This window comes from Phaenicophaeus curvirostris, chromosome 9 (assembly GCF_032191515.1).
Source record: "Phaenicophaeus curvirostris isolate KB17595 chromosome 9, BPBGC_Pcur_1.0, whole genome shotgun sequence".
Taxonomy (NCBI): domain Eukaryota; kingdom Metazoa; phylum Chordata; class Aves; order Cuculiformes; family Cuculidae; genus Phaenicophaeus; species Phaenicophaeus curvirostris.
The window spans coordinates 26,434,198-26,458,825 of NC_091400.1; the positions used below are offsets into that span (position 1 = coordinate 26,434,198).

Consider the following 24,628-nt stretch of genomic DNA (forward strand, 5'->3'; position numbering starts at 1 on the left):
CTGTTGTTAATGGTTCGCATGGAGTTTTATACAGATGCTTTTCAGAGTTTTCCACCTATTAAAAACTATCAAGAGATTTTTAAATGGCTGAATTGCTCATTCTTTCTGCCTTGTAGTTTCTCAGCTTGTAGTGTAGTCCTACACATACACACGCTTCAGTGACAAAAGAAAACAAACAACTACTGAGGCTACAAATACTGTTTGAATTATGCTACACCAGCTTCTTTTATTCCTTGACTCTCTCTGCATGATGGTATATCCTTCTTGAAGAATAAAGAAACCTGAGTTTTGGTGCATTTTTCCAATTTGTGTATATTTCTGATTTAGGTACATTTTGTGTACTTAAATAATTGAAATAAGGAAAAAAATATTTACTTAATTTTGAGTTATTTGTTTCTACATGGAAGAGAGAACAGTAGCCATAGTGAACTACTGTGAAGAATGGCCAGGTATAGAAAAGGTGAGAACTCTGACAAGGCTGTAAAAAGTGGAGTAATCTAAAGTGGAGTAATCTATCAAAACCAGTTTGCAGAGGAAGATGTTTTAGATACCTATCTGCTTGAGACACCAAGAACAAAAATAAAGGTGATTGAGAAATACCAAATACATAGAAGTGACCATGGGGGAAGGAGGGAAGGGAACCAAGAGCTGAAAATGGTCGTTGAACAAAGTGAAGCTAACCATAATTCAGAAAACAGGTGGATGCTATACAAGGGACTTTGTTCAGCTGAGTGGAGAAAAAGCTCCTCAGTGAGAGGGATCTGCCTGAGAAATCTACAGATCTGATGAGTCATTGTGGCTGCACGCAGATGTGTTCAGAGAGCTTGAAGTGGAAAGGAAAAACCAAATAACAGATACAAACAGATAGGGAAAGACTACTTGAAATTTGACATACAGAGCCAGGAAGCTGGAGAGGCAAGGAGAATATTGTTGCAGCATGGAGAGGGGTTAAGGAACGAGCAGAAACTCAATGTCTGAACTTTGCCAACTAAGTACTAATACTGAAGTCTTTAATGCTAGCCATTAGCCATTTTACAAGCTTCTCATTAAAAGCCTTGGTCTTCTTTTGGGTCCAAAATGCATTTTAACATTTTTTTTGATGGACTTAAACATGAGGTTTTTAGGACTTCGATGTCAACCATGGTTTGTATATGTGACTTTAAGAAGACCTGGACCTGTTCTGCCTCATGCTCTGTTTCCTTGCCAAACCATGCAAGTCTTTAATAACTACCTCGTTAACTGTTCCAGAAAATCCATCTTAAGTTGCTAGATCAGTGGTTTATTTATGGCTAAAGTTTTTGATTAAATTCATCCTTTCCACTCATCTGTACTTCCTGGCATATCCAGCTGACTTTTGGGATGTGGAGGGAGTTTAATAAATACATTCTCTATATGGTGGGAGGCTGTATTTCTTTGAGTATTTGTAAAACATACTTCCTTCTTTGAATGCACAAAGGCTGAAATGTAGCTTCAATCTGAAACAGAATGAAAACCTAAAAATACTTCAAAACAGCAGGGCAAGTTTGTTCCTAGGAAAACAGGACTGAGGATCTTGTTTAGTCAATATGCCACCAGAGGGAGCATACAGCTTAATGAGAGCAACATAGCTATATTTTGGGAAACTGGATTGGGAATTTTGTGGCAAGGCCAGCATCCACCCGAGTTGTTTCTGAGGAGGGGTTTTCTCTGGCTTTGTATGGTTAACTCACTAACTCACTATCGCTTTCAAACAATAAATGGGTTTTGTTTCCATTATGGCTCTAGCTGTCATCTGCCATTCTGTCTCCACTTACTTTTGTCCATTCCTTTCCTTCCTCTCACCAAGCATCTTGCACTCACGCCACAAGCATGTGAATGCATTTGGCACAAGTGAGGGAGAGGAGGGAGCCTCCCAGTGAATGTGGCTGTTGGAATAGAAACCCATCCGGCTGCTGGCAGGCTTATTTCAATGGATTCCCTTTCATCTCTACTCCTTCACTTGTGTTGGTTGCCAAGCCACTGTGTGACTGTGCTCCCAGGGTGTGGGGGGCATGGGAACCAGTGATGACAGGACAGGGAGACCCAAACAGTGTCTAGACTGGAAGAAATGTTTCCAAGTTAGTTATTAATTTCAATTTGAAAAAAACCAAAAACCCTGTTTTAAAATAGTCTGTTTTATCTTGGCTGGCTGCCTAGCATGTGGGAAATTTAATCTTATTACCACCAAATTAACAATAATCTTGGTGGTATGTATTGGTTTTCTGAACAAAAGTAGTAAATACTTGCCTAACTTTTCTCATAGATCTTCGTATCCTGGATTTTCTTCTGAGATCAAACTTACGTGTATTCTGACAACAGGAAGGTATTAGGCCTGTATTGTTTCTAATTCTTTGGTGTGAAGGAACACTAAAGCAGCTTTAGGTGTGACCATTCCAAGGATATGAGCCCTGTAAAAGAATAAAATGTCAAGAATAATGATGGAGATTATGGCTGTAATAGGAGCTAATTTTGAGAAATGAATCTCTTAAGCTTTTTGATTTGTCGAAGGTCTACTCTTTGGTAACAGTGCAACAGAGGTGTCATGGTATTTAATTAGCCATAGACTGAAGTTCACATACACTTAAATGCAAAAAAAATTACAGACAGTATCCAGTATTGCAGTACACAACCTTTCCATTGTCTGCTAGAGTACTTCTGAGAAGCTGTTCCCACAAGCTAAGGAAGGAAATCTTTACAAACTAAGTGTAAATAAAGTATATCATGTCCTGACTCTCAAGATACCTATTTTGCAGTATCTTTGAAGTATATAAAACTTATTATTCCAGGTGTTCTTTGATTAATCCCATATCTTACAATTCTTGGCTGTTTTGCAGGATATTAATGCACATGCGTGTGTAACTGGTAAACCCATCAGCCAGGGTGGAATCCATGGGCGTATATCTGCAACTGGTCGTGGTGTCTTCCATGGAATTGAAAATTTCATCAATGAAGCATCATATATGAGTATATTAGGAATGACTCCGGGATTTGGGGACAAAACATTTGCTGTTCAGGTAACTTTTCCTTGAACTGCAGGGAAAAAGCAGTAAGCAAACTTCTAGTAGAGCTGCTTCTAACAGGATTTATTTCTAATAAATGCCTTTTTAAGCTTTTACGACTTCCTAGTTAATCTTTACTCTGAAACCTTAGAAACACTTTTCAAGCAAAGGTACCCTTTATTTTGACCTGTTTTTTAAAAACTGAACTTCTGATTGCACTCTACAGGCACAAAGCCAAAGCTCCAGTCCTTATAAACACAGGCTGCAAAGACCAAAATGAAATACTGTTAGAGGAGTTCTTTAAGGGACTGCACGCTTCTCAGCAAGCTGTGATGCTGTTTCTGCCTACATGGTTTGTTGCACTGTTCTGCGAAAGAAGAATTTTTGGAGAGAAGGAATCAGGAGTTTTGTTCTTGTTCCACTACAGAATGAGCAATTCTTATATCTTATTCTAAATTTGTAGGTTTGAAGGCACATTTTTGGTGCTCATAAGACTTCAGGCTTAATGTAGTTGAATTTTGAAGGGGCTTGGTATTCAGTAATACGCATTATCACTACTCTGGTCTCCAGGAGGGCAGACTTTGTCCTTTTTGGGGATCTGCTTGGTAAAGTACCACAGGATAAAGCACTGCAGGGAAGAGGAGCCTAAACAAGCGGGTTAATATTCAAGGATTACCTCCTCTGAGCTCAGGAGCAATGCATCCCAATGAGGAAGTCGGCCAAAACCACCAGGAGGCCTGCATGGATGAACAAGGAGCTCCTGGACCAATCTGAACACAAAAAGGAAGCCTGTGGAGAAGTGGAAGCAAGGACAGGTAGCCTGGGAGGAACACAGAGAAATTGTTGGAGTAGCCAGGGATCAGGTTAGGAAAGCTAAAGCACGAATAGGATCAAATCAGGCCAGGGATATCAAAGGGCAATAAGAAAAGCTTCTGTAGGTGTGTTGGTGATAAAACAAGACCAGGGAAAAAGTGGACCCTCTCCAGAAAGAAATGGGAGACTTTGTTATCTGGGATATGCTGAAGGCTGAGGTATTTTGTGACTTTTTTGCCTCAGTCTTCACTGGCAAGGGCTTGAGCCGCACTGCCCAAGGTGCAGAAGGCAGAGGCAGGGACTGGGAGAGCAAAGAACGACCCGTTGTAGGAGGCAGTCAAGTTCAAGACTATCTAAGGAATGTGAAGATGCACAAGTCCATGGGTCCTGGTGAGACTCATCCATGGATCTTGTGGGAAATGACAGATGAAGTTGCTAAACCTCTATCTGTTGTATTTGAGAAGTCATGGCGGTATCGTGAAGTTCCCACTGACTGAAGAAGGGGAAGTAAAACCTCCAGTTTTAAAGGTGGGGGGGAAGGAAGATCTGTAGGGGAACTACAGGTTAGTCAGTCTTATCTCTCTCCCTAGCTAAGGCACATGGAAGATAAGGAAGTGATTGGGACAGCCAACATGGCTTCACTAGGGGCAAATAGTGACTGACTAATTCGGTAGCTTTCTATGGCAGGGTTGCAGAGGTAGTGGCTGAGGGAAGAGCAACTGATGTCACTTACCAGGACTTGTGCAAAGCAGTCAGCACTACCCTGCATGACATCCTTGTCACTAAATTGGAGAGACGTGGATTTGAGAGATGGAGTACTTGGTGAATAAGGAACTGGCTGGATGGCCGCACTCAAATGAGTTGTGGTCGATGGCTCAATGTTCAAGTGGAGACCAGTGATGAACAGTATTCCTCGGGGAGTCCATTTTGGGGCTGGTGGTGTTTAACATCTTTGTTGCAGACATGGACAGTGGGATTGAGTGAACCCTCAGCAGGTGTGCTGATGGCACCAAGCTGTGTGCCGTGGTTGGCATGCTGGAGGGAACGGTGACATTGAGAAGGACCTAAACAGACTTGAGAGGTGGCCTTGAGTGAACCTTGTGAAGTTCAGCAAGGCTAAGTGCAAGGTCCTTGGGTTGCAGCAATCACAAGCACAAATACAGGCTGGACTGAGAATGGATTGAGAGCAGCCCTGAAGAGAACGACTTGGGAGTGGTGGTGGATGGGAAGCTCAACATGAACCAGCCAGTGTGGATGTGCAGCCAAGAAAGCCAACTGTATCCTGGGCTGCATCCAACAAAGTGTGACCAGCAGGGCAAGGGTGGGATTCCCCCTCAACTCCACTCTTGTGAAACCTCACCTGGAGTACTGCGTCCAGCTCTGGAGTCCTCGACACAGGAAGGATGTGGATCTGTTAGAATGAGTCCAGCAGAGGCCATGAAAATAATCAGAGGGGTGGAGCACCTCCCATACGAGGACAGGCTGAGAGAGTTGGGCTTCTTCAGCTTAGAGATCCAGGAAACCGCCTAGCAGCCTTCCAGTACTTAAAGGAGACCTACAGGAAAGCTGGGGAGGGGCTCTTTACCAAGGGGAGTAGGAATAGGACAAAGGAGAATGGTTTCGGTCTGAAAGAGGGAGTTCAAATGACACATTAGGAAGATTTTTTTTTTAGCTGTGAGAGTGGGAGGCTCTGGCACAGGTTGCCCAGAGAAGTTGTGAATGCCCTATCCTTGGAGGTGTTCAAGGCCAAGTTGGATGGGGCTTTGAGCAACTTGATCCAGTGGGAGGTGTCCCTGCCTATGGCACGGAAGTTGGAACGGGATGGGCTTTAAGGTCCTTCCAACTCAAACAATTCTGTGATTATATAAATTTAAATTTAGACAGTCTTGTTTGTATGGGACCACTTCAGAAATGTATTAGAAATTGTATGCTTTAATGTGAATAAATAATGATAATTTTGGTTTATGCTTTCTGTTCTGGTATGGTTTTACACTTCTAAGCCTTTCATACTGAAATTAAATGAGAGTATTTCCTGGCCTGCAAATGTTAGTCAAACCATAGGATTGTCATACCAAAATCCATAAATTCCTTTAAGACAGTCCCAGTTATAAAATAAATATACTTAATATTCCTATGTTGATAAATATCATCGTTTTGACACTGTTATAGTTAAATTAATGCTTCCCTTCTCTATTAACCATATAAAAATCTTAGCACGACTATACATTGCTGGCTACAACGCATCATTTCTACAGCGATATTCAGACCAGAATATATATAGATTTCTCCCCTCTTTCCTGTATCCATCATCTAATGCCAATAGATAAAGAACTATTTAAAGCAGCTCAAAGCTATATAAACCTTAGCAGTAATCATGGTAGTTGAAGGATTAACTACTTTTCCCTTTCTCTTTCCACCTGCAGGGATTTGGTAATGTGGGCTTGCATTCTATGAGATACTTGCATCGTTTTGGAGCAAAGTGCGTTGCTGTTGGAGAGTTCAATGGTTCTATCTGGAATCCTGATGGGATTGACCCAAAGGAGCTAGAAGATTTCAAATTGGTATGAAACTTTGCTGAGCAGAAATAGATTCATTTTTTGTCCAGTTTGTAAGTGCATAGGATGACTGTAGACTGTTGTTGATCTGTGCTATTTGAATCATACTGCAATTAGCACTTACAAAATGGCTTAAGAATGTTGATTCTTCTGGCTTTCTCCTTATCCCTAATATGTATAGAGATGGCACTTTTTTCACCCTTTGACCTGACCCTCAGAAGAATGGCAAGGGCTTGCATGTGTGCAGACTAATTAGTTTGGTTTCAGAACTGGAGTTCATGGTTACTTAGCTTTTCTGATGACTAAACCAGGAAGGATGTCTCAAGAAACCAGGGCAGGGAGGCTCCTGAAGGATTCCTGGCTGAGAATCAGAAGCATATGGACATTTAAGACTTCAAAGTGAATTTTTGCTGCTGCTTACCCTCTGGATGTTTGCGAAGAAATGAAAGCCTGTCTGGCAGTGCGGCTTGGGTATATATTTTGTAATGAAAAGTGGATGTGGTCTTTTTATTTCACTCTCCAAGTGAAGCAGTCTTGAGAGAACAGTTCACAGGCACTAAAATATGAGTTTCTACTTAGAGTTTCTGAGGGGTTTATTTGATACATTTTCTGTTACATGGGGAGAATTTGAATGTCTTTGTCATTCCCTTTCTCAAAACAGTGAAAAGATTCTGTCACTAAACAAAGGCTATCGTTGTAGTACTGAATTTTAGAATGATAGTTCTAAATTTTATGTGATGCAACTTACCCTGTGCATAGCAGACTGGTGGGTCATTTCAGTTATTTGAAAACTGTTTTATTTGCTATGTATTTTAAGAGTTGAGGGGGACTATTTGTTTTTAAATACTTCAGAAGCCAGATGGTTATCAGCGTCACGGCCCAGAGAACAGTTATGCCTCAGTCATAGGATCTTTGACTGTCACTCGTGCCAACAGCATCCTGGCCTGTATCAGATACAGCATGGCCAGCAGAGCAGGGGAGTGATCCTTCCCCTGTACTCAGTATGGGTGAGGCCGCACCTTGAATCCTGTGTAGTTTTGGGTCCCTCGCTACATGAAGGACATTGAGGCACTGGGGTGTGTCTGAAGAAGGGCAACGAAGCTGGTGAAAGGTCTGAGCACAAGTCTTGTGAGGAGTGGATGAAGGAACTGAGATCATTTAGCCTAGGGAAAAGGAGGCTGAGAGGAGACCTTATCGCTGTCTACAACTGCCTGAAAGGAGGTTGTAGCAAGGTGTGTGTTGGTCTCATCTCCCAAGTAGCAAGTGATAGGACAAGAGGAAATGGCCTCAAGTTGCGCCAGGGAAGGTTTAGATTAGCTATCAGGAAAAATTTCTTCACAGAAGGTGTTATCAGACACTGAAACAGGCTGCTCATGGAAATGGTTGGGTCACAGTCCTTAGAGGTATTTAAAAAAACAGGTAGTTGAAGTGCTCAGGGATATGGTTTAGTAGTGGACAGGTATGGTTGGACTTGATGATCTCAAAAGGTCTTTTCCAACCTAACAATTCTGTGATTCTTCGTAGCTTGCTTTTTATGCTAATCAAGGTAAAAAGAAATGATGCTGTGTTCTGTCTTTCTAGTACTGCTGCTTCCCCCTTCTTTCTTTTTGAAATTTAGAAGAAGGGAAGGAGGTCATCCAAGTACACACACTAAAAACACTCTGGTTTCTTTCCTTGAAACAGCAACACGGGACAATCATGGGCTTCCCTAAAGCACAGACACTTGAGGGCAGTATTCTGGAAACAGACTGTGACATACTCATCCCTGCTGCCAGCGAGAAGCAGTTGACTAAAGCCAATGCTCACAAGGTTAAAGCAAAAGTAAGTTGGAGAGTTCAAATGCAAATGAGAAATAAGGAAGGCATGTTTAAATAGTGATGTTCGGTAATTAGCACAGATGGAAACAAAGATACCTCTGAGTTACTCTTCTGTGATTCCTTTCAGATTATTGCAGAAGGTGCCAATGGACCTACGACCCCTGAAGCTGACAAAATCTTCTTGGAGCGGAATATCATGGTTATCCCTGTAAGGCTCTGTTATGACCTTTGATTTTCATTGCAAGAGTAGTGTTTCTGTGAGTTGTAGTAACACATTATTTATTGAAGGTTTTTACTAACAGCTGTTAGAGTAGTTTTTAACAACTGATGTCTAGGAAACAGGTGTCAATGTTGCTTAAGACAGGCAGTAATTACTTAAAGATCTTACTGCAACTGTAGATGAGCAAAGATAGCTCGTGGAAGGTACCTATTTGGAAGAGAGAACAACCCACAATTAGTTCTTATATCTGTAGTCCTGCATTTTGGAGTATTAGCTGACATCTGTGCAGCGAAGTAGTCCACTAAGCAAGGGAAGAAGACAGAGTAAATACACTGACCGCTATGTTTGTAACCATTGCGTCTCTGGGTGGTGCTCTGACAGAACCATGTATGGTAGAGTGCATAGAGCAAATGTTGCCTATAGTGATAATTTGAAAAGATAAGACCTGTCCAGGTGTAATAATAACCTGTTCCCAGAGAAAGGGTGTCCTGATCAAGTGATATTGCTATGAAGAATGGCTGATCTTCAGCCTTTACTCACTGAAATGACCTAATAATGAGCTAATTTCCTTGATGAAAAACTTGTGCTAAAATAAAAGAGAATAGCCAAGCACACCTGAACTTCGTGTGTTGTAAAGTCAAGTCCTCTTAAATCAGTAGAAGTAATCCCTGGGCTGTGGAAGAGCATAAGTGTTGTTGTGTAAGAGGATTGACTTCTGTACTGCAGTTTAATACTTTGTACATAATCTTTCTACTTTCTTTTCCTTGATACAATCAAGCTGTCTTTGTCACATGGTCACAATTCAAGACATTTGCTTTTTCTGTGCAGGATCTTTACCTGAATGCTGGTGGTGTAACAGTATCCTATTTCGAGTGGCTGAAAAACTTGAACCATGTCAGCTATGGCCGCTTGACTTTTAAATATGAAAGGGATTCAAACTACCATTTGCTCAGTAAGTGCTCATGTCCTCTTTCACTCACTGTTTATTTAATAGATTAGACAGCAAAAGTGAGAGAAATGAATACAGAAGTATTTTAAATTCACCTCAGTTTCCTGCGAGTCCATTATTGCCACATACTGAAGCATAGGAAAGATTTTAGAAGGTACCTGACTTGCAAGGCTAACAGCTTAAGTTCAGTGCATACTCTTCCAGTTATCTTTTAATTCATAAAGAGATGCTTTCCTCAGTTTTATGAAAATACTGAACTCAGACCACCGTATTCAGGATTTATTACTACTTAATAAATGTCTTTCAGCTGTACGCTTGGTATTTGAGAAGTATTCAAATTTCAAATGGATTGTTCAACACATACAACAATAGAGGTTTTTTTTTATAAAGGGCAAGAATACAATTGATAGATTTGCTGTAAAAATCTGCTTATACTACAGCTTCACTTAGGGTCATTTTGTGCATCCCCATTTCTGGGCCTCAGTACCGATTACATGGAGAGAGGAAGCTTAATGGAGAAGAACTGCTGGATATTGCTTCATTTGAAATAGTTCTCTGTAGCAAACACCTGAGAACCTTGGAACGCTGGGCTGAAAAAAACATACATATGAATGTTTTCTACTATAACCTTTTCTCATAAGTGGTACCTTTCAAGGTGTTTCTAAAGTGGTTGAGGGTTATGGCAATTCTAATTTAAATCTCTTTCTTAACTTCAGTATTGTGTCATTTGAAATATTCTGCAATGTTCCTTAGGAAACATTGCTAATTAAATGTGAAGAATTAAGATGAAGTCTGTGTCAGTTCAAAATATCAAAACAGTTCTCTTGTCCTAAGGAAAAAACCTAAAATGCCACATGAGCTTTTTTCTTAATGAGTAGTGTGCATGCAAGGTGCAATAGGGGTTAACAGATTGCTTTAACTTCAATAAATATTTTGTCTAATGCTGTTTATCAAGTTAGGAAAGTTAATCCAGATTGCTCTATAGGCTTTATGAGGTTAGCAGAGTGGGATCAATACGTCTACAGTTGCTTGCCATGTGACTGTACTAGATCAAAGTTACTAATAATATTGGGGCATTCACCTGTAAAAACGGAAAAATCAACATCTTTCCCTTTTCTTATAAAACAAGAATAAGACTACTCCCTTTGTCCCGATAGTCTGCATTTCAAACTATTGAATGCTGAAGTCCCAGGGTCAGCCCCTTTGATAAGAAGCACATTCCTTTCCTTGACAGTTACCTTCTGGTTTTGTGTTTTGTTTTGTTTTTTTTCTTTTCTAGTGTCTGTCCAGGAAAGCTTGGAAAGAAAATTTGGGAAACATGGTGGAACTATTCCAGTTGTGCCTACAGCAGAATTTCAAGATAGGATATCGGTAAGCAGTTGCTGTTGGGGTTTTTTAATGTTACTGCAATTGCATTGTGGTGTTATACCTGCAATCAAAATGCTACCATTGTAGCTATCATGGAGGATTTTGCCCAAAGCAAAGCGTTAGTACACAGTTAGCTTGATGGCCAAACAAATAAAGCAAGCAAATGATCTGAACTGCTCATGAATACTGGAAGTAAGCCATTTGTTCTTTTACTTGAGCCCGTGTAAAATACCTCCAATATTGTTAAAAAGCTATGGTCTTAATACAAATACGTTTTGTATTTGTAATTACTGTTAAATTGCATGTTGCTGTTCATATACTGGAGTCAGAGCAACAGACTTCCTGCATTGTTCAGACAAACTGTGCAAGTGTATTTTTACTGGGAAGACGGCAAGAAAACCTTAAAAACCTGTGTTTTTTCTTAGTGTTTGTTTGCTGTGAAATAACTTAATATTTCTGCTGGCTAACATGATAAATACATAGATTCCACAATTCTTTGAACTCTAGCTATCAAAGTCTGTGGAGCTTTTGTAGTGGGAAATACTGTCTCAAACATCACCAGAATCTGTTTTGGGGATCTTGTTGATACTTTGCCTAGATTACCAAATAACTCTCACAAGATCCGATGCCACAGACAGTTTGACGCACTGTTTATGTAACTTCAGGATAACACAGACAATTGTAGGATATTCCTCTAAGACTGAATTAATGGGCAAAGAAATGTCAGGTGAAATTCATTGTTATCTAATGTGTAGCAATACGTAGTGGGGAAATTTTCATATAAAATGGTGGGTTGTGAGCTCATCCATTTGCATTCAAATTAAAGATCCAGAGGTGGTGACAAAATATATGCTTAGAAATCCATAGCTGTCAAAAAGCTAATCCAGCATTAGAAATTGTACTGAAAGGAAAAGTATAAGACTGACTAATGATGCCACAGTATAAATTCAGAGTGTGTCTGCCTTCTGAATACTGCGTGTAGGTTGGGTCTCTGTGTCTTAAAACACTGTAGGTGTGGAAAAAGTTGAAAGTGAGCTCACAAGACCGGACTTAATGGAATCTGGACTTGATGATTTTAGAGGTCTTTTCTAACCTTACCGATTCTAAGAATAATCAAAGCTACAGAAGCTTCCCATATGTGGAACAATGAACTAACCTAGGTCTTATTGGCCTCAACTGGTCTGGGGTTGGAGATGCATTCAAACAAAACCAGTGGAGTGAGGCACAGGATGAAGAACAGGAGTGGCTCCTGGCACAGCAGACAATTAAGATGTGCAGTGCTCTGCCAAGGGGTGTATGGAAGCTAAAAGGGTTGGTTTTTAAACACAGGTTGAGGCAGAGATGGGAGATATGTGGGTGAAAAACTCCAGTGAGTTGTGCAAAACATTAAACCGTGCTCCCTCAGGAAGAAGTCAGGGGAAGTCCATGTAAGCTTGGGCCACTGTCAGATGATAGAAATTGACTGTAGCCTGATCCAGTATGAGTGAGCATTTTCATAGATGTTAGACTAAATTAATAGCATGATAAATAGGTTCTCTGGCTTAAAGCAATTGTTGTGATCTCTTAAACGCAAGCCATAGAAACTGGCCTAGTAATTTTTACATCCAGCCCAAACTGGTGTTTGAGTGAAAGCGTGTATTTTGTGAAGGTAGGTCTCAAATTATTATTGAATTACAGCAGTCAGGATGATAGAATATTGAAGCTGATAGTCATCGTTATTCAGGCAACCTTCAATTTTTTATTGTTCTGTGTATTTAAATTGCAACGGGAACAAAGTGATACTGGAGTTGGTTGGTATTACAATGTTGAGTGCACGAATTTGGGATCCATGGCCTTCCTAAAAATTGACTGTATTCAGCTGCAAGTAGCTTCTATAGCTTATTAACTCTTGGGAGATGTTATGTTTTAACATTTCTTTTGTTTTGTGAAGGCTGAAAACGGTAGTTACAACATCAGTAAAAATGCTGGCATCATGCATCTAGAAGCTAAGCGCTTAAAAGACTTCAGTGCTTACGTCTGAGGTTTTAGAATTAAATGAAGCGTAATTAGTTCTTCAAGTAACACAGTAGAGGTGATTTAGATTCTTAGACCAGTCATTAGAAGAAAATGAGCAAGCAAGCTTCAGTAATTATGGGAATCCAGCATGTCATTGTTCCTAATACAGGCCTAGTACCTTTGTGTTTTGGATTGAACATTCATTTTATTCCCTGTTGTTGCAGGGTGCGTCTGAGAAAGACATTGTCCACTCTGGGCTGGCTTACACAATGGAGCGTTCGGCCCGGGTAAGTATTGCATTAATAAACATACTTACAAGAAAATTAACTTGCATGACTTTGACAGTTTTTGAATGGGTTGTACAGAATTTCTTTGCAATTAAAGGAGTAGATGAACAGTTCATAATAACGGGAATTGCTGTGAGTATGCGGTATTTCTGCTCTGTGCTAGGATGGCCAACTTTAACTGAATATAGTAAAGAGTAGACCCTTATACATGAAATCAGGAAGTATTTACTAGTAGAAGCTGTAGTAAATAGAAACATTTTAGTAACCCTCTTGTACTTGATCTGGGACATGTACCTAAGAGTGCTTTACTTTACCATCAGTGGTTTTAAAATAATCCCTTTATGCAATATTTTTAATTAGTGGGGCAAAGACTGTTTGAGACATCTTGTCTCCCTGTATCCAAGGTACACATGGGGCACTATACTAATCTGGGAAAGATCTTTTTCAGATCTCAGTTGTAAGGGCAATCAAGAAATTATAGAACTGATCCACAAAGAAGGATCAGAGCTGTTGTACCACTCTAGTGGCTGTTTTACTCCTGACTTGGATCCTTCAAGCAAAATCTAGTATAGTTCCTATGGAAATTTGCAGAAATCACATATGACCTTTTCTGTTTCAGCAAATCATGCGTACTGCCATGAAGTACAACCTGGGTCTGGACCTGAGAACAGCTGCATATGTCAATGCAATTGAGAAAGTCTTCAAAGTGTACAACGAAGCTGGCTTGACCTTTACATAAACAGGCTGTTACCGCTCCTTATCCTATCCCATCCCTTTCACCGTTAATGTACCCTCTTCTTGAGAAAGCTTATCACAAGTTTACATGTAACCACAAAATTTTCTGACATGATAGTAGATTCTACTCTCAATTAGTTTCAGTCCAAACTAGTCTTTTTTTTTTTACAATAAAAATCCGTGGATTAGGAAATTGTATACAAGTATATATCTGAAGATACCAGTTCGTCTGCACTTGTGGGGTCCATTCTGGGTATTTTGCCTACAAAACAAAATGGTACATTTTATGTATGAAAGAGTGGTTTTGCCACCTGAGCCACTTCTCAGACTTCAGATCAGATACTGTACTAGATGAGCACTTGGCTCATTATTATTTCATGCACTTTTTTTTAATGATGTAATTTTGGCTTTGGCACTTTGAGTATGGCCTTGTATGATCAATGCTGTGGCATTGTCAGAGGAAGGATGGGCCTCCAGCAGGGATTAACTTTGATAGGAGTCTAATTTTTATTTCTAGTAATCAGGCCTGATTCTTTTTAGGCAATGGTTTTTCTTTACCTGTGCTGCTGTTATAGGACTGCCTTTTATTGCTTGTTCAAGCTAGCTTGACTGTCATCGTGAAGTATGAAGAGGTGACAGACTTAATATTTTTATAAGCTGAAACTATTTAGCCACTCTAGTTACGTTTTTAACCTAGAACCTGCATAACTATTCTGACTATAGGTTGTTTCCTTTTTTCAAAAAAAAGGATAGTCCGGATTTGGTAAGCAATCATATTTAGGTTTTTTTGGGATTCTTTTTCAGTCTTTTCCTTTCAGAGGCCTTCTGAAAATTAGATACTGCCTCAGTGAACAACTCAAGTGAAACTGAGCCCAGAAAGCGTTGGCCGCATTACAGAGGAGGTGGAATGCCGCTACAAATTTAATCCACTGTCTTAACACACGCAGCCTTCCTCCATCCCCCCACCCTCAGGAGGTCTTGTGAGTTTTGAATATATCAGAGTACAATAAAATGGACCTCAACATAATATTGGATCAAACAGTTTTTTAAGTATAAGGCTTTTGTCCAGTGGAGTCCCCTTGAAGTGCCAGATGTTATTTATGTAATGAATATGAATGTTTTTTTTAAAAGACAACTACTCCCTCCCAGAAACTCATGCTTTTTTTCTAACTACTTTGTAACTGCATGACAACCTGCAGAGAAGAGCAGTTATTAAAAAAAGTTGACCTTTCCAAGCCTACTATGCTGGTGTACTACTGTTTTCTACTTCATTCAATAGCTTTCCATAGTTACAATCAGTCTGTGAATCTCCACAGCACACTTGTTTGTTCATAATATGCCTACTGAGGAGATACTGTCTCCAAGTTATCCTGTGGGGCTCACTAATACAGTTCTCAGTCTCTTGAACTTGTCTGTCAACATGACTTTTGAAGTTGGGTATGTTTGGTAAATAGTTTCAGGTCTTGACTGTGTCCTTTCAAATTTGTGTCGAGAACTATTTTAGTAGTTAGCATTGAGCAATAAACCTGTGTTATGCATTTAACTAGTGCCGTACTCCATCGTATATGCTGGTATCCAGGATTGTACAAGTATTTTCAGTCATTCAAGTGCAGTGTTTGTGTGTGTGCATTATATGTACACGCACACTGACATTTGGTTTTTTTAAAAATGAGAACACTTTGAGCATGAAAGAACTACTGTGATCGAGGTGTGAATCTCTAAACATGAGGTCATACTTTTCAGTGCAGGTTTTATGTAAACATTTATTAGGCAGTAAACTGAAACTAAAATTGTAACAATTCAACTCTGACAAATTGTAACCTACTTCCACCAAATCTCAGGTGCTAAAAACTCATAAATAAATATAGTTATATTATTGAAAAGTGAAAGTATCTTAAAAGCTGAGTTGCATTATCTGGCAGCAAAGTTATTGAAAGTAAAGCAGCAGCGAAGACACTTGGCTAATTAACCATTGTTCTCCCTCCCCCCTAATTTCCTCTCCAGCTAGTGAAGCACCCCCAAATTTGGCTGTGCAGACTTGAAAAATGAGACCTTTCCGGTGTTGGAGCGTATGCAGAGCTAGTATAAATAGCTAACTGGGACATCCAGAGGAGGGCCTTGGTCAGAGGGCTGGAGCACCTCCCATACAAGGACAGGCAGGGAGGCTTGGGCTTGTTCAGCTTAGAGAAAAGAAGGCTCCAGTGAGGGCCTACAGGAAAGCTGGGGAGGGGCTCATTATCAGGGAGGGCAGGGATAGGATGAGAGGTAAGGGATTTCAGCTGAAAGAGGGGAGATTTAGATGAGATATTAGGAAGAAATGTTTTCATGTGAGGGTGGTGAGGCTCTGGCACTGGCTGCCCAGAAAAGTCATGGAAGCCCCATCCCTGGTGGTGTTCAAGGTGCTTAGAGGCTTGGGTGCAAGGCAGCTCTAGCTTTTTCCTAGCCAAGCTGAAGAAAGCAGTCTGTCTTTGCAATGTAGGTTATTTTTATAACTGTTGTGTGACAACTGTACTGGGCTTTTTTTTTTTTTTTTTACTTTAATGTCACTTAGATGTTAGATTAAACTTGGGGAATGCTGCTCACCTTACACATACATAGCCACACTCGGAAGTTTTATCTTCCAGCTAACATCATCATTACATTCAGCAAGAAACTTTGTAGGATGTTGGGCAGGGAGCCATTCAGTTCCTGAAGGCAGATTCAGGCACAGATTTGATCCTGCTCTGAACTACACCTCCCAGCTAGAGCAAAACACATCTCTACCATAGCAGGTATTCACGTTCTCGTGCAGTATTAAGTGCTGGTTATGTAGATAGTTTGTGTTGAATAATGACTCGGTAAGCACTCTGAAGCCACGAGTGAATTTCATAAGGACCACAACTACAGCGTTTGGGGTTACATGCTACCTACAAAACCCTAAATGCGAAAATATCTCTATTACACAGAAGATCAAGCAGAACAATCAGTTTTCACACCGGCAAAGAACTCAGACCTGCATCTGTTTTCATTGATGACAGCTGTCACGACCAGGAGAAAGTGTTGCTATCATTTCAAGATGCCAGGTAAGGACCTCTAAATTACTGTTGGTAACCTGTGAGTGTGTAATATCAGATTCCTTACTCATTGCAGTAGCAAGACATCTCACTCTTAAGTTCATGTGCATGCAGGGCTTGGTTGGGTTTTTTATAGTTCAGACTTAGCCAGTTCTCATTCTTCCAGCTCCTGCTTGATTACTGCCCGTCTGTGTGTGACAGGAGTGGTAAATTACTCCATTGCCATACTGTGTGCTGCATTACACATCAAGTCTTCGCTCTGCGGAGTGGTTGAAGTTGTACGGATGATCCAGTTCAGACAGTTAAGGAGTTCAGTGCTGAGTTCAGTGCTCTGCTGGCAGTAATGCTTTGTTGTGCTGTTAGCATTAGTTTTAGTATTAGGGTGCTTTTTAGAGTGGTTATATATACCTTAAAAGCACTTGAGTCTCCATCAGTGCAGTAGCTAACTGCAGTTTTACGGATAAGACTACAAGTACCACCACAGTCGCAGAAGCACACAGATCTTGTCTTGTAGTGGCTCTTTAGGTGCTCAGCTTGTGTGATTTCCACACACACAATCATGACTTACACTCAGTGATAAAATGGGAGAGACACCAACTCTCATGTCCTTCACTTTACATTTTGCCCTCTTTGAGCCATCTCTTAGCTTGTAAAAAAAGGCAACGTTTGTCTGCATTAATAGCATGGCACAGCTTTTGCTCTCTGCTCTGTGAAGTTAACCCAGTCTTTCTAGACCAATGACTTGATATTTAATGTGTGTAATGGAAGGATTCCTAGGGAACAGAGGCAAGACAGGTAGAGTATAAGTATTTTATTTATTTAAGAGCATATGTGGTAGAAATTTGTTTACAAAATTCAGTGTTACATTTTTATCTTCACTGTCCGAAGCTTTTGCCCCATGAAGTTGCTTGATCCGCTATATTTTTTACAGCCTTTTCACCGGTTTCAGCAACTTTGTAGACTTCATCGAGAGCTTTTAAAACAGAAAAACAAGGGTAACTGTAGCACCAGTGCAAAATACCTTTCCCTTTCCCATGTGGTGTGGGACGACAGGCAAGGCAGGGTTGGGGGACCTATCTGGGGTTTCACTGTTGTAACATTATTGAGGTAAAGCGTTACGGTACCTTTCTGACCAGCATCCTTAGCCTGTTCTACTGCTTGCTGCACAGTCTGCTCCACCGTGTTAACTGGAATTAGGAGAAAAACAAGTGTAAATTAAGCAGTCCTTATGCTTCCCGTAAACTCAATAATCGCATTTTAGAAGGGCAAGAAGATGAAAAATGATAAGGATGGGCACTTTGTTCTAGGGGGAGAGAGTTGTTGGAAGCTTACAGTAGTTCCCTGTGTCATCCTGTGTCTTGGTACAGATGAAGATTATGGAAATGTCTGTGTCACCTACAGTTTCAGAAACAAACCCTAGTAGAGAATCAGGTGCAATGAAACCTTCCTTTTAATGAACCTGGCTAAGATCCCATGGAGCAGACTTGTGCCATTTGACTGGTAAAGATTCTCCCAGCAACTGCACGGAGCTTAATTCTCGCAGCCTGAAACCAGCGTTCTGTGAGGGCAGCACATCAAAGTTCAGTGTACAGTCTAATACTTTGCTTGTAGCTAGATTAAATAGTATTCTGTTAGAGACCAGATCAGTTTTAAAGGTGTGGAAATGTTCAGTAGAGTAGATTTACTGAGACGTGAAGAACAAGAGAAGATATTGTCTTAAAGTGGAGGAACTGCAGCCTACGAAATAGTGATGGATATTTGGGTGATCAAACACCAATAGCTCTGATCAGGGAAGTCCTGCTCAACAGTCCAGTAAAAGTTTGGGGCAAATGGCCTTCAGCTGAACCTGTATTTGTTTTATTCCCCTTGGCTCCAAATACTGCCGTTGAGATAAACATTCATGTATTCTGCACAACAGACACTGAAGCAGGGGCTGACTGAGCGAGCCAGATTCCTCATGGACTTTGTGTGCGGGAGGAGTGTTGAGGTGAGCAAGGACACATAAGAAGACTGGGAGTGCGTAAAACTTCAAAGGTCTCTAGGCTTGAATCAAAAGGCTCTTCAGCAGTAGTTGTTGCATTAAATGTTTTGTAAACCGAGGCCTATTTCACCTGGGGTTTGTAGGACACTTCTGAATGCTTAGAAGATGTACTAATTGTCATCATGCATCATCTTTTTCTGCAGTTTCCTGATTGGTGATGATTTATATATGCCGCTCATAAGGTGTGGCTAAAGAGAACGCTTCCCATAGCAATCTTATGTCATAGCCAAGTTCGTGGCTCCTTTCAGGAACCAGAGGGTAGGTACTAATTTTAGGTACTTGCAAAGCCAAGTTGTGCCACTCTGCAATGTCTTGTGGGACTGCACCTTCAGGGCATGTACAAGCACAACAGCAGTAATTCAGAGATAAGGTAATTAATAGTTGCAGAAACACTAGTTGGATGGTCATGTTTTAGTTAAAACAGCAGCATTAAATCCTCCTTTATTATCGTTTAAATGGGTATTTAGAGGGTACCTCTATAAACTTCAGGAGCTGGTATGGTACTGACAGTGATGCGGCGTGACTTCAGCATCACATGCTGTGTATTTTCTGTCCATCACCAGGGTACATGCTGATGCTGCTATTTAAAAACTTTGCTCTTGGAGTCTGTTGACTCCTGAACACCAAGTTCAATCAGCTGAACATTGAGCTTACTACTCAGTTTCTTCAAGATGACAAATGACCACTTCTAAAACATCAGGATCAGTCTTACAGCATAGAAAACTACATTTTCTCAATGCTAAAAAAAGTTGGGAACATCAAAAAAACTCTGCAAAATATGCATTTCTAGGGCTGCTGTACAGCAAAAGCAGAAAGAAAGAAATCTTAATTTGAAAACAAAAATTGATGGTTACCCTCCAGTTGCCCACATCCTGGTGTTTCTTTCATGCTTCAGCATAAAAATAGTTGATTTAAGCATAAACACAAATTGTTTGGAGAAGAGGGCAGTGGATGTGCTATTAGGCATCTTTCATCTTCCTAGGAAACTCAACCAAGGATAGATGGTAAATAAGTAGCAGGCTTTCCACTTGCTTCTACTTCCAACCTGCAAGTGACATTCCTATGGCAGTTGAAGTCGTAGACAAACATCTGGTTTCAAAAGTTTACCTAAGTGTCATGTAAAGGAATATAAAACAGTCTCCTTTGCTTGTGTATTGTACTAAGCACAAACATTTCAGGAATGGCACCAGTGCCAACCTCTGAGTTAAAGCTTCACTAGCAATGACTCATGTCAGTGGCACACGATTAAAACCTGGGGCCAATTCTTCAAGCCTATTTGCAGGATTAAGCTGGACTGAGATGCCCTGAGCCCCTGCTGCTGCAGTTGTGCCCTCGGTGGGGTGAGTGGCTGCAGTGCTGGTGGGGCTGGAGCACCCACAGCAGAGCCCAGCTGGCGAATTTGTGCTGCGCTCAACAGATCAAAGACATCAGAGCTTCAGGAAACTAATCCACTGCACTGCAACAAAACCCATGTTTGTCATAGCTGTTCATGTTAGGAAACAAAACCCTAAATAAGCATTCTTGCCTTCCATTCTCAACTTTCTGATGCCTTCTCTTCAGTACATCATCTGGACACCCAACACAGTAAAAGCTGGAGTGGGGGAAGTTTGGAGAAGCCAGTAGTTAATACTGCCCTTCAATCACTGCAGCGCTAGAAGGTTGGGCACACCGACCACCCCCTTGAGGACGGCATCTATAGAGTTCACGCCTAAGATATAGATTTGCTCCCAGCTGCAGGGATGGGAGCCAGGCACATACTTTAATCCCCAAGGCACAGGAGAAGGGAAAGTAGGGATTTCTATTTACCTGCCGACTGTGCAGCACTTCCAGCTTGTTGCGTGGCTTCCTCAGCAAGCTTCTTCCCAATCCCGAACATGGCTGCGCTCGGTCCTCTCTCCACACAGAGATGGGTGAGTGAATCCCCAAAGTTGGTTGTGTTACGTTTGGCAAAGTGCAGCTTTTTATAGACAAAGCAGGACTCCTCCCAGTAGTTGCAGGGCACATGCAAACTGGATCAGGGAAAAGCCGTGAGCCCTTGTTGGGTGATTAATATACGAGGCATAAAAGGGTGAAGAGACATTAGTATTTATTGTTTTCCTCCCCAGAGAGAGGGCGTGGATTAATTGGCAGAGTTTTTCCATAGCCCAGGAATGGAACCTTTTTTTCATGTTGAGTTGGTAAACAGTGTGCATGCCACAGCTGTTCCTACTAAAGGCTCCCAAACCAGTGCCACGGGGGGAGATACAGGCAGGCACAGCCTCTTGAGAACCCGGCAGAAAAACATTGCGTTGCAAAACGGCTGGGGAATTGCTTAAATCAACTGCGGCGTTTCAAAACCTTACATAGAAAAGCATCCAGTTTCAGATGATTCTTGTCCACATTTTTGTCCTCCCCGGTGGGACTTAAAGTTCATGGCTATTAAAAAGAAAAGGGAGGCGCTAACCCTGCTTTTTAAAGTGACTGATGAAATCTTTGTTGTGTTAGACGAAACTAATAATTTTGTGGTGTGTCATAATTAACGTTTTAACCCCTTGTTTCCAATGCCTGGCTCAGGAGAGTGAAGAGCAAATTTGTGTCTTTCCCAGGGGCAACAGGCAAGGGCTGGTGGGTGCTGCCCCTGCCTGCCCATAGCAGGGGCCAGGCAGCCCTGTGGTGCGATGCCAGCCTGCACGACCTGCCCTGAGCAACAAAAAGCTGAGCTGCCACTGTGTTCCCTGAGCTGGAGCCGTTGGAGTGGGATATGGCACGGGGCAAGCCCATGGGATGGTAGGAGGCAGGGCACCAAGCGTGCAGCCCCCACGCCATCCGGGTTCCTCTTGCAGGACACCTGTATGCGGTGTCTCAGCTGGGAGCTGCTCTCACCCCAAAGGACTAGGCTTCTTTGTTTCCTGGGATCATCTGCTTTATAGCAGAACTACTTTTGTGTCTTTTCACATCATGAGCTTTCACTCTGTTGATCAAGTTGCTGAAAAGGGTGGAGGGAAAAGTGTAACCTACCTCAGAATATGGGGTTTATTCATCAAATTGATCTTCTGCCTGCAGTTACAGCCACAGCAGGCTCTAGGAACACCTCATCCTAGGCATGTCACTTCATGAACAGCAGTTCCTCTACAATGTCCCTTCCAGCATTACAGCAAAAGTTCTCCTTGCCCAGGGCTGTGGGGTTGGAACTGGATGATCCCTTCTGACCCCAACAATTATATGATTCTGTGATTCTGTTTTCTTTCAACCGTTGCAGTTTCTTACTGACCTTGAAGTCCTTAGTGCCATTTAAATATGATGTGAACGGTTTTCTGGGGGTGTGGAAGGCCTTCTCTGAATTATTTTATCTTCTGGCAGCAGGGAACTGACTGCTCACCATATCTGAAAGCAAATTCTACCTGCAAATGCTCATAAAAAAGCAGGAGAATAACAATTTTGGTTTTAAATTCACATCTTCCTTGACATCAAGTCAAGGGGTGTTGATAAAGTTCAGAACTGACCTAAGATGCAGAAAAACAACCTGAGTTATCAGAAATATTTCAGACCAGCATTTGAACCATGGAAATTCATTGCACAGCAGCCAAGTGGTAAAATGCTCCCATTGTTCCCTGTAACATCCTCAATTACCCACAGCTGACCTTGCTTGCAGGAAACAGCAATTTCCTAGGCCTGCTCTGCTGCTGCTCCAGTTACTGACAGGGATAGATGCGTGAAGGCAGCGATAGGCTGGTGTATTTGGCAAGGTGACTGTTTACATTGCAAAGAGGCACTAGAAACACCCCTCTTCATCCTATCCTGATTGCAAAGTGAAGGATGTTTCTTCTCTCCCACTGCAAATATAGCTCTTATTTTTCAAGAGCCATATCATCACCAGCTCACGAGCAACTCCGTGAGAGCAGATCAGTACAGCTCCAGCACTGATACTTTGTCTTACCAACGAACGTGAATGTAGAAATACGATTACAGGCACGATCCTAATTATATTACACCAACCTGCTGCAGGTACATATTGAAATGTAACAGCAGAGAGAGTACATGTCACTGCAAAACTCCACACAAAGGTGAAGGTGATGTTTGCCTCGCGGGAGTAAAACCGTACAGCATTAAAAGACAACAGTTTTTAACTATTAAAAGGACCTATTTTTTGTTACTACACATAGACAAAAATCATAGAAAAACAGTGAAGAGGAGTAGTTCTCCACAGGCACTAGGATTTTCATTGTATATGCATTTAAACTGACATTAAATTGCACTCAGTGCCATTGCTTTAGCCATGTCCCATCGCAGCAGCACACGGCTCAGTCGCTGCCTTTCCAAACCTCCCACAAGCACGGGTGGTGCAGGAGGTAGCCCTGTGGCTTTCCATTTCATCAGCTGCCCCAGCACAGTGAGATGACTCAGTGAACTGTTAGCACACTCGGGCTAACGAGAGCAGGGCCTCTGCTCCCTCACCGGGCTCCTCTCTGTGCCCCAACCTGACCCCGTGCCCGGCTGGTGGCTCAGCCAAAGCCCAGGGCTGCTGCTCAGCTCGAGCAATGCTGGAAACATGCATTAAGGCTGCCAAGGTGCAAGCCAGAACACATCCTAAGCTCAGCCACCAGCAGGCAAACACAGAGCCGGAGAGCAGAGACAAACCCCAGTGTCCTCTGCCAGAAGGCCAGCAGCATCCCGGCTTGGATCAGAAATGGTGTGGCAGGTAGGGATGGGATTGTCCCCCTGTACTCGCTGCTGGTGAGGCTGCACCTCAAATCCTGGGTTCAATTTTGGTCCCCTGAGTACAAGAAAGACATTGAAGAGATGGAGTGTGTCCACAGAAGGGGAGTGAAGGTGGGGAAGGGTTTGGAGAACAAGCCTTATGAGGAGCAGCTGACAGAACTGGGATTGTTTACCCTGGAGAAGAGGAAGCTGAGGGGAGACCTTATCCCTTTTCACAACTACCTGAAAAGAGATTGTAGCAAGGTGGGTGCCGGTCTCTTGTAACAAGTGATAGGACAAGAGGCAATTTATTAGCAATAAATTGTTTCCTGTGGGGGTGATGAGGCACAGGCACAGGTCGCCCAGGGAAGTCGTGGCTGCCCCATCCCTGGAAGTGTTCAAAGCCAGGTTGGATGAGGCTTCCGAGCAACCTGATCCAGCAGGAGGTGTCCCTGCCCGTGGCAGGAGCTGTGGAAACAGATGATCTTAAAGGTCCCTTCAGACCCAAACCATTCTGTGAGATGATTCAATGGTGAGACATCACCTGTGATTGGAATAAGGGAAATAAAAACTGCACATCGAGATTCAAGGCTGTATTCCCCATGCAGGAACAGGTCATGCAAGGGGATAACAGGGTTTACTAGCAAAAAAACCCTACAACTGTTAATTTGTTTGTTTGTTTGTTTGTTTTTTGTAATACCAACTAAGGAATTGTTTGCAGAGAAAAAAAAATGGTGTGCTGGAGAGTGGTGTATGGACCACTATGACCCACAAATGTGGCACCACGTCTGAAATGCCTGGCCGAAAGAGCTCATTCTCTGAAGATTTCACCATCGAGGAGGTAACCATGGAAAGTACAAAATAATTAAGTACTATTGAAGGTTGCCCAGTAACTGAGAGTGCAATAGGCTAATGCTTTTTCTGTGAGCTTGTACTTGAGTAAATATTTAGGCTTTTAAAGCTTTAAACAACAGCGGACATTGCATTGGGATGCTGTGCGGAGTCCTGGACTATGTTTACTCACAGATGGTCAATTGCTTATAGGGTCCTCTAGAGACTTTCCGGTCCTTGCAGGTTGCAGCGGTCTCTGGGTTCAGCAGT

General features: G+C 41.8%; 2 protein-coding genes across 2 annotated transcripts in view; one reads left to right on the plus strand and one right to left on the minus strand.

The window, feature by feature from the left end:
- The window catches only part of GLUD1 (glutamate dehydrogenase 1), a 30,612-nt gene extending 16,691 nt beyond the window's left edge, over positions 1–13,921 (plus strand). Inside the window, exons 6-13 of the mRNA XM_069864257.1 lie at positions 2,853–3,032; positions 6,254–6,391; positions 8,069–8,206; positions 8,330–8,410; positions 9,251–9,374; positions 10,651–10,742; positions 12,959–13,021; positions 13,641–13,921. Of these exons, the coding sequence (XP_069720358.1) occupies positions 2,853–3,032; positions 6,254–6,391; positions 8,069–8,206; positions 8,330–8,410; positions 9,251–9,374; positions 10,651–10,742; positions 12,959–13,021; positions 13,641–13,760 (936 nt within the window). The 3' untranslated portion in view covers positions 13,761–13,921. The remainder of the gene's footprint in view (positions 1–2,852; positions 3,033–6,253; positions 6,392–8,068; positions 8,207–8,329; positions 8,411–9,250; positions 9,375–10,650; positions 10,743–12,958; positions 13,022–13,640) is intronic.
- Positions 13,922–17,605: 3,684 nt separating this feature from the next.
- On the minus strand, positions 17,606–21,019 carry LOC138723950 (adipogenesis regulatory factor-like). Its single transcript, XM_069863511.1, has 3 exons — positions 20,657–21,019; positions 17,934–17,996; positions 17,606–17,782 (listed from the first exon to the last, which is right to left on the minus strand). The coding sequence occupies exons 1-3, from the start codon at positions 20,724–20,726 to the stop codon at positions 17,685–17,687; spliced, it is 231 nt and encodes a 76-aa protein (XP_069719612.1). The 5' UTR covers positions 20,727–21,019; the 3' UTR covers positions 17,606–17,684.
- Positions 21,020–24,628: the final 3,609 nt, after the last annotated feature.

Coding starts and splice junctions, on each gene's coding strand:
- LOC138723950 (XM_069863511.1), bottom strand. CDS start 20,726: ATGTTCGGGATTGGGAAGAAGCTTGCTGAGGAAGCCACGCAACAAGCT. Junction 17,997..20,656: donor AAGTGCTGCACAGTCGGCAG/GTAAATAGAAAT, acceptor TCCTAATTCCAG/TTAACACGGTGGAGCAGACT. Junction 17,783..17,933: donor TAAGGATGCTGGTCAGAAAG/GTACCGTAACGC, acceptor CTGTTTTAAAAG/CTCTCGATGAAGTCTACAAA.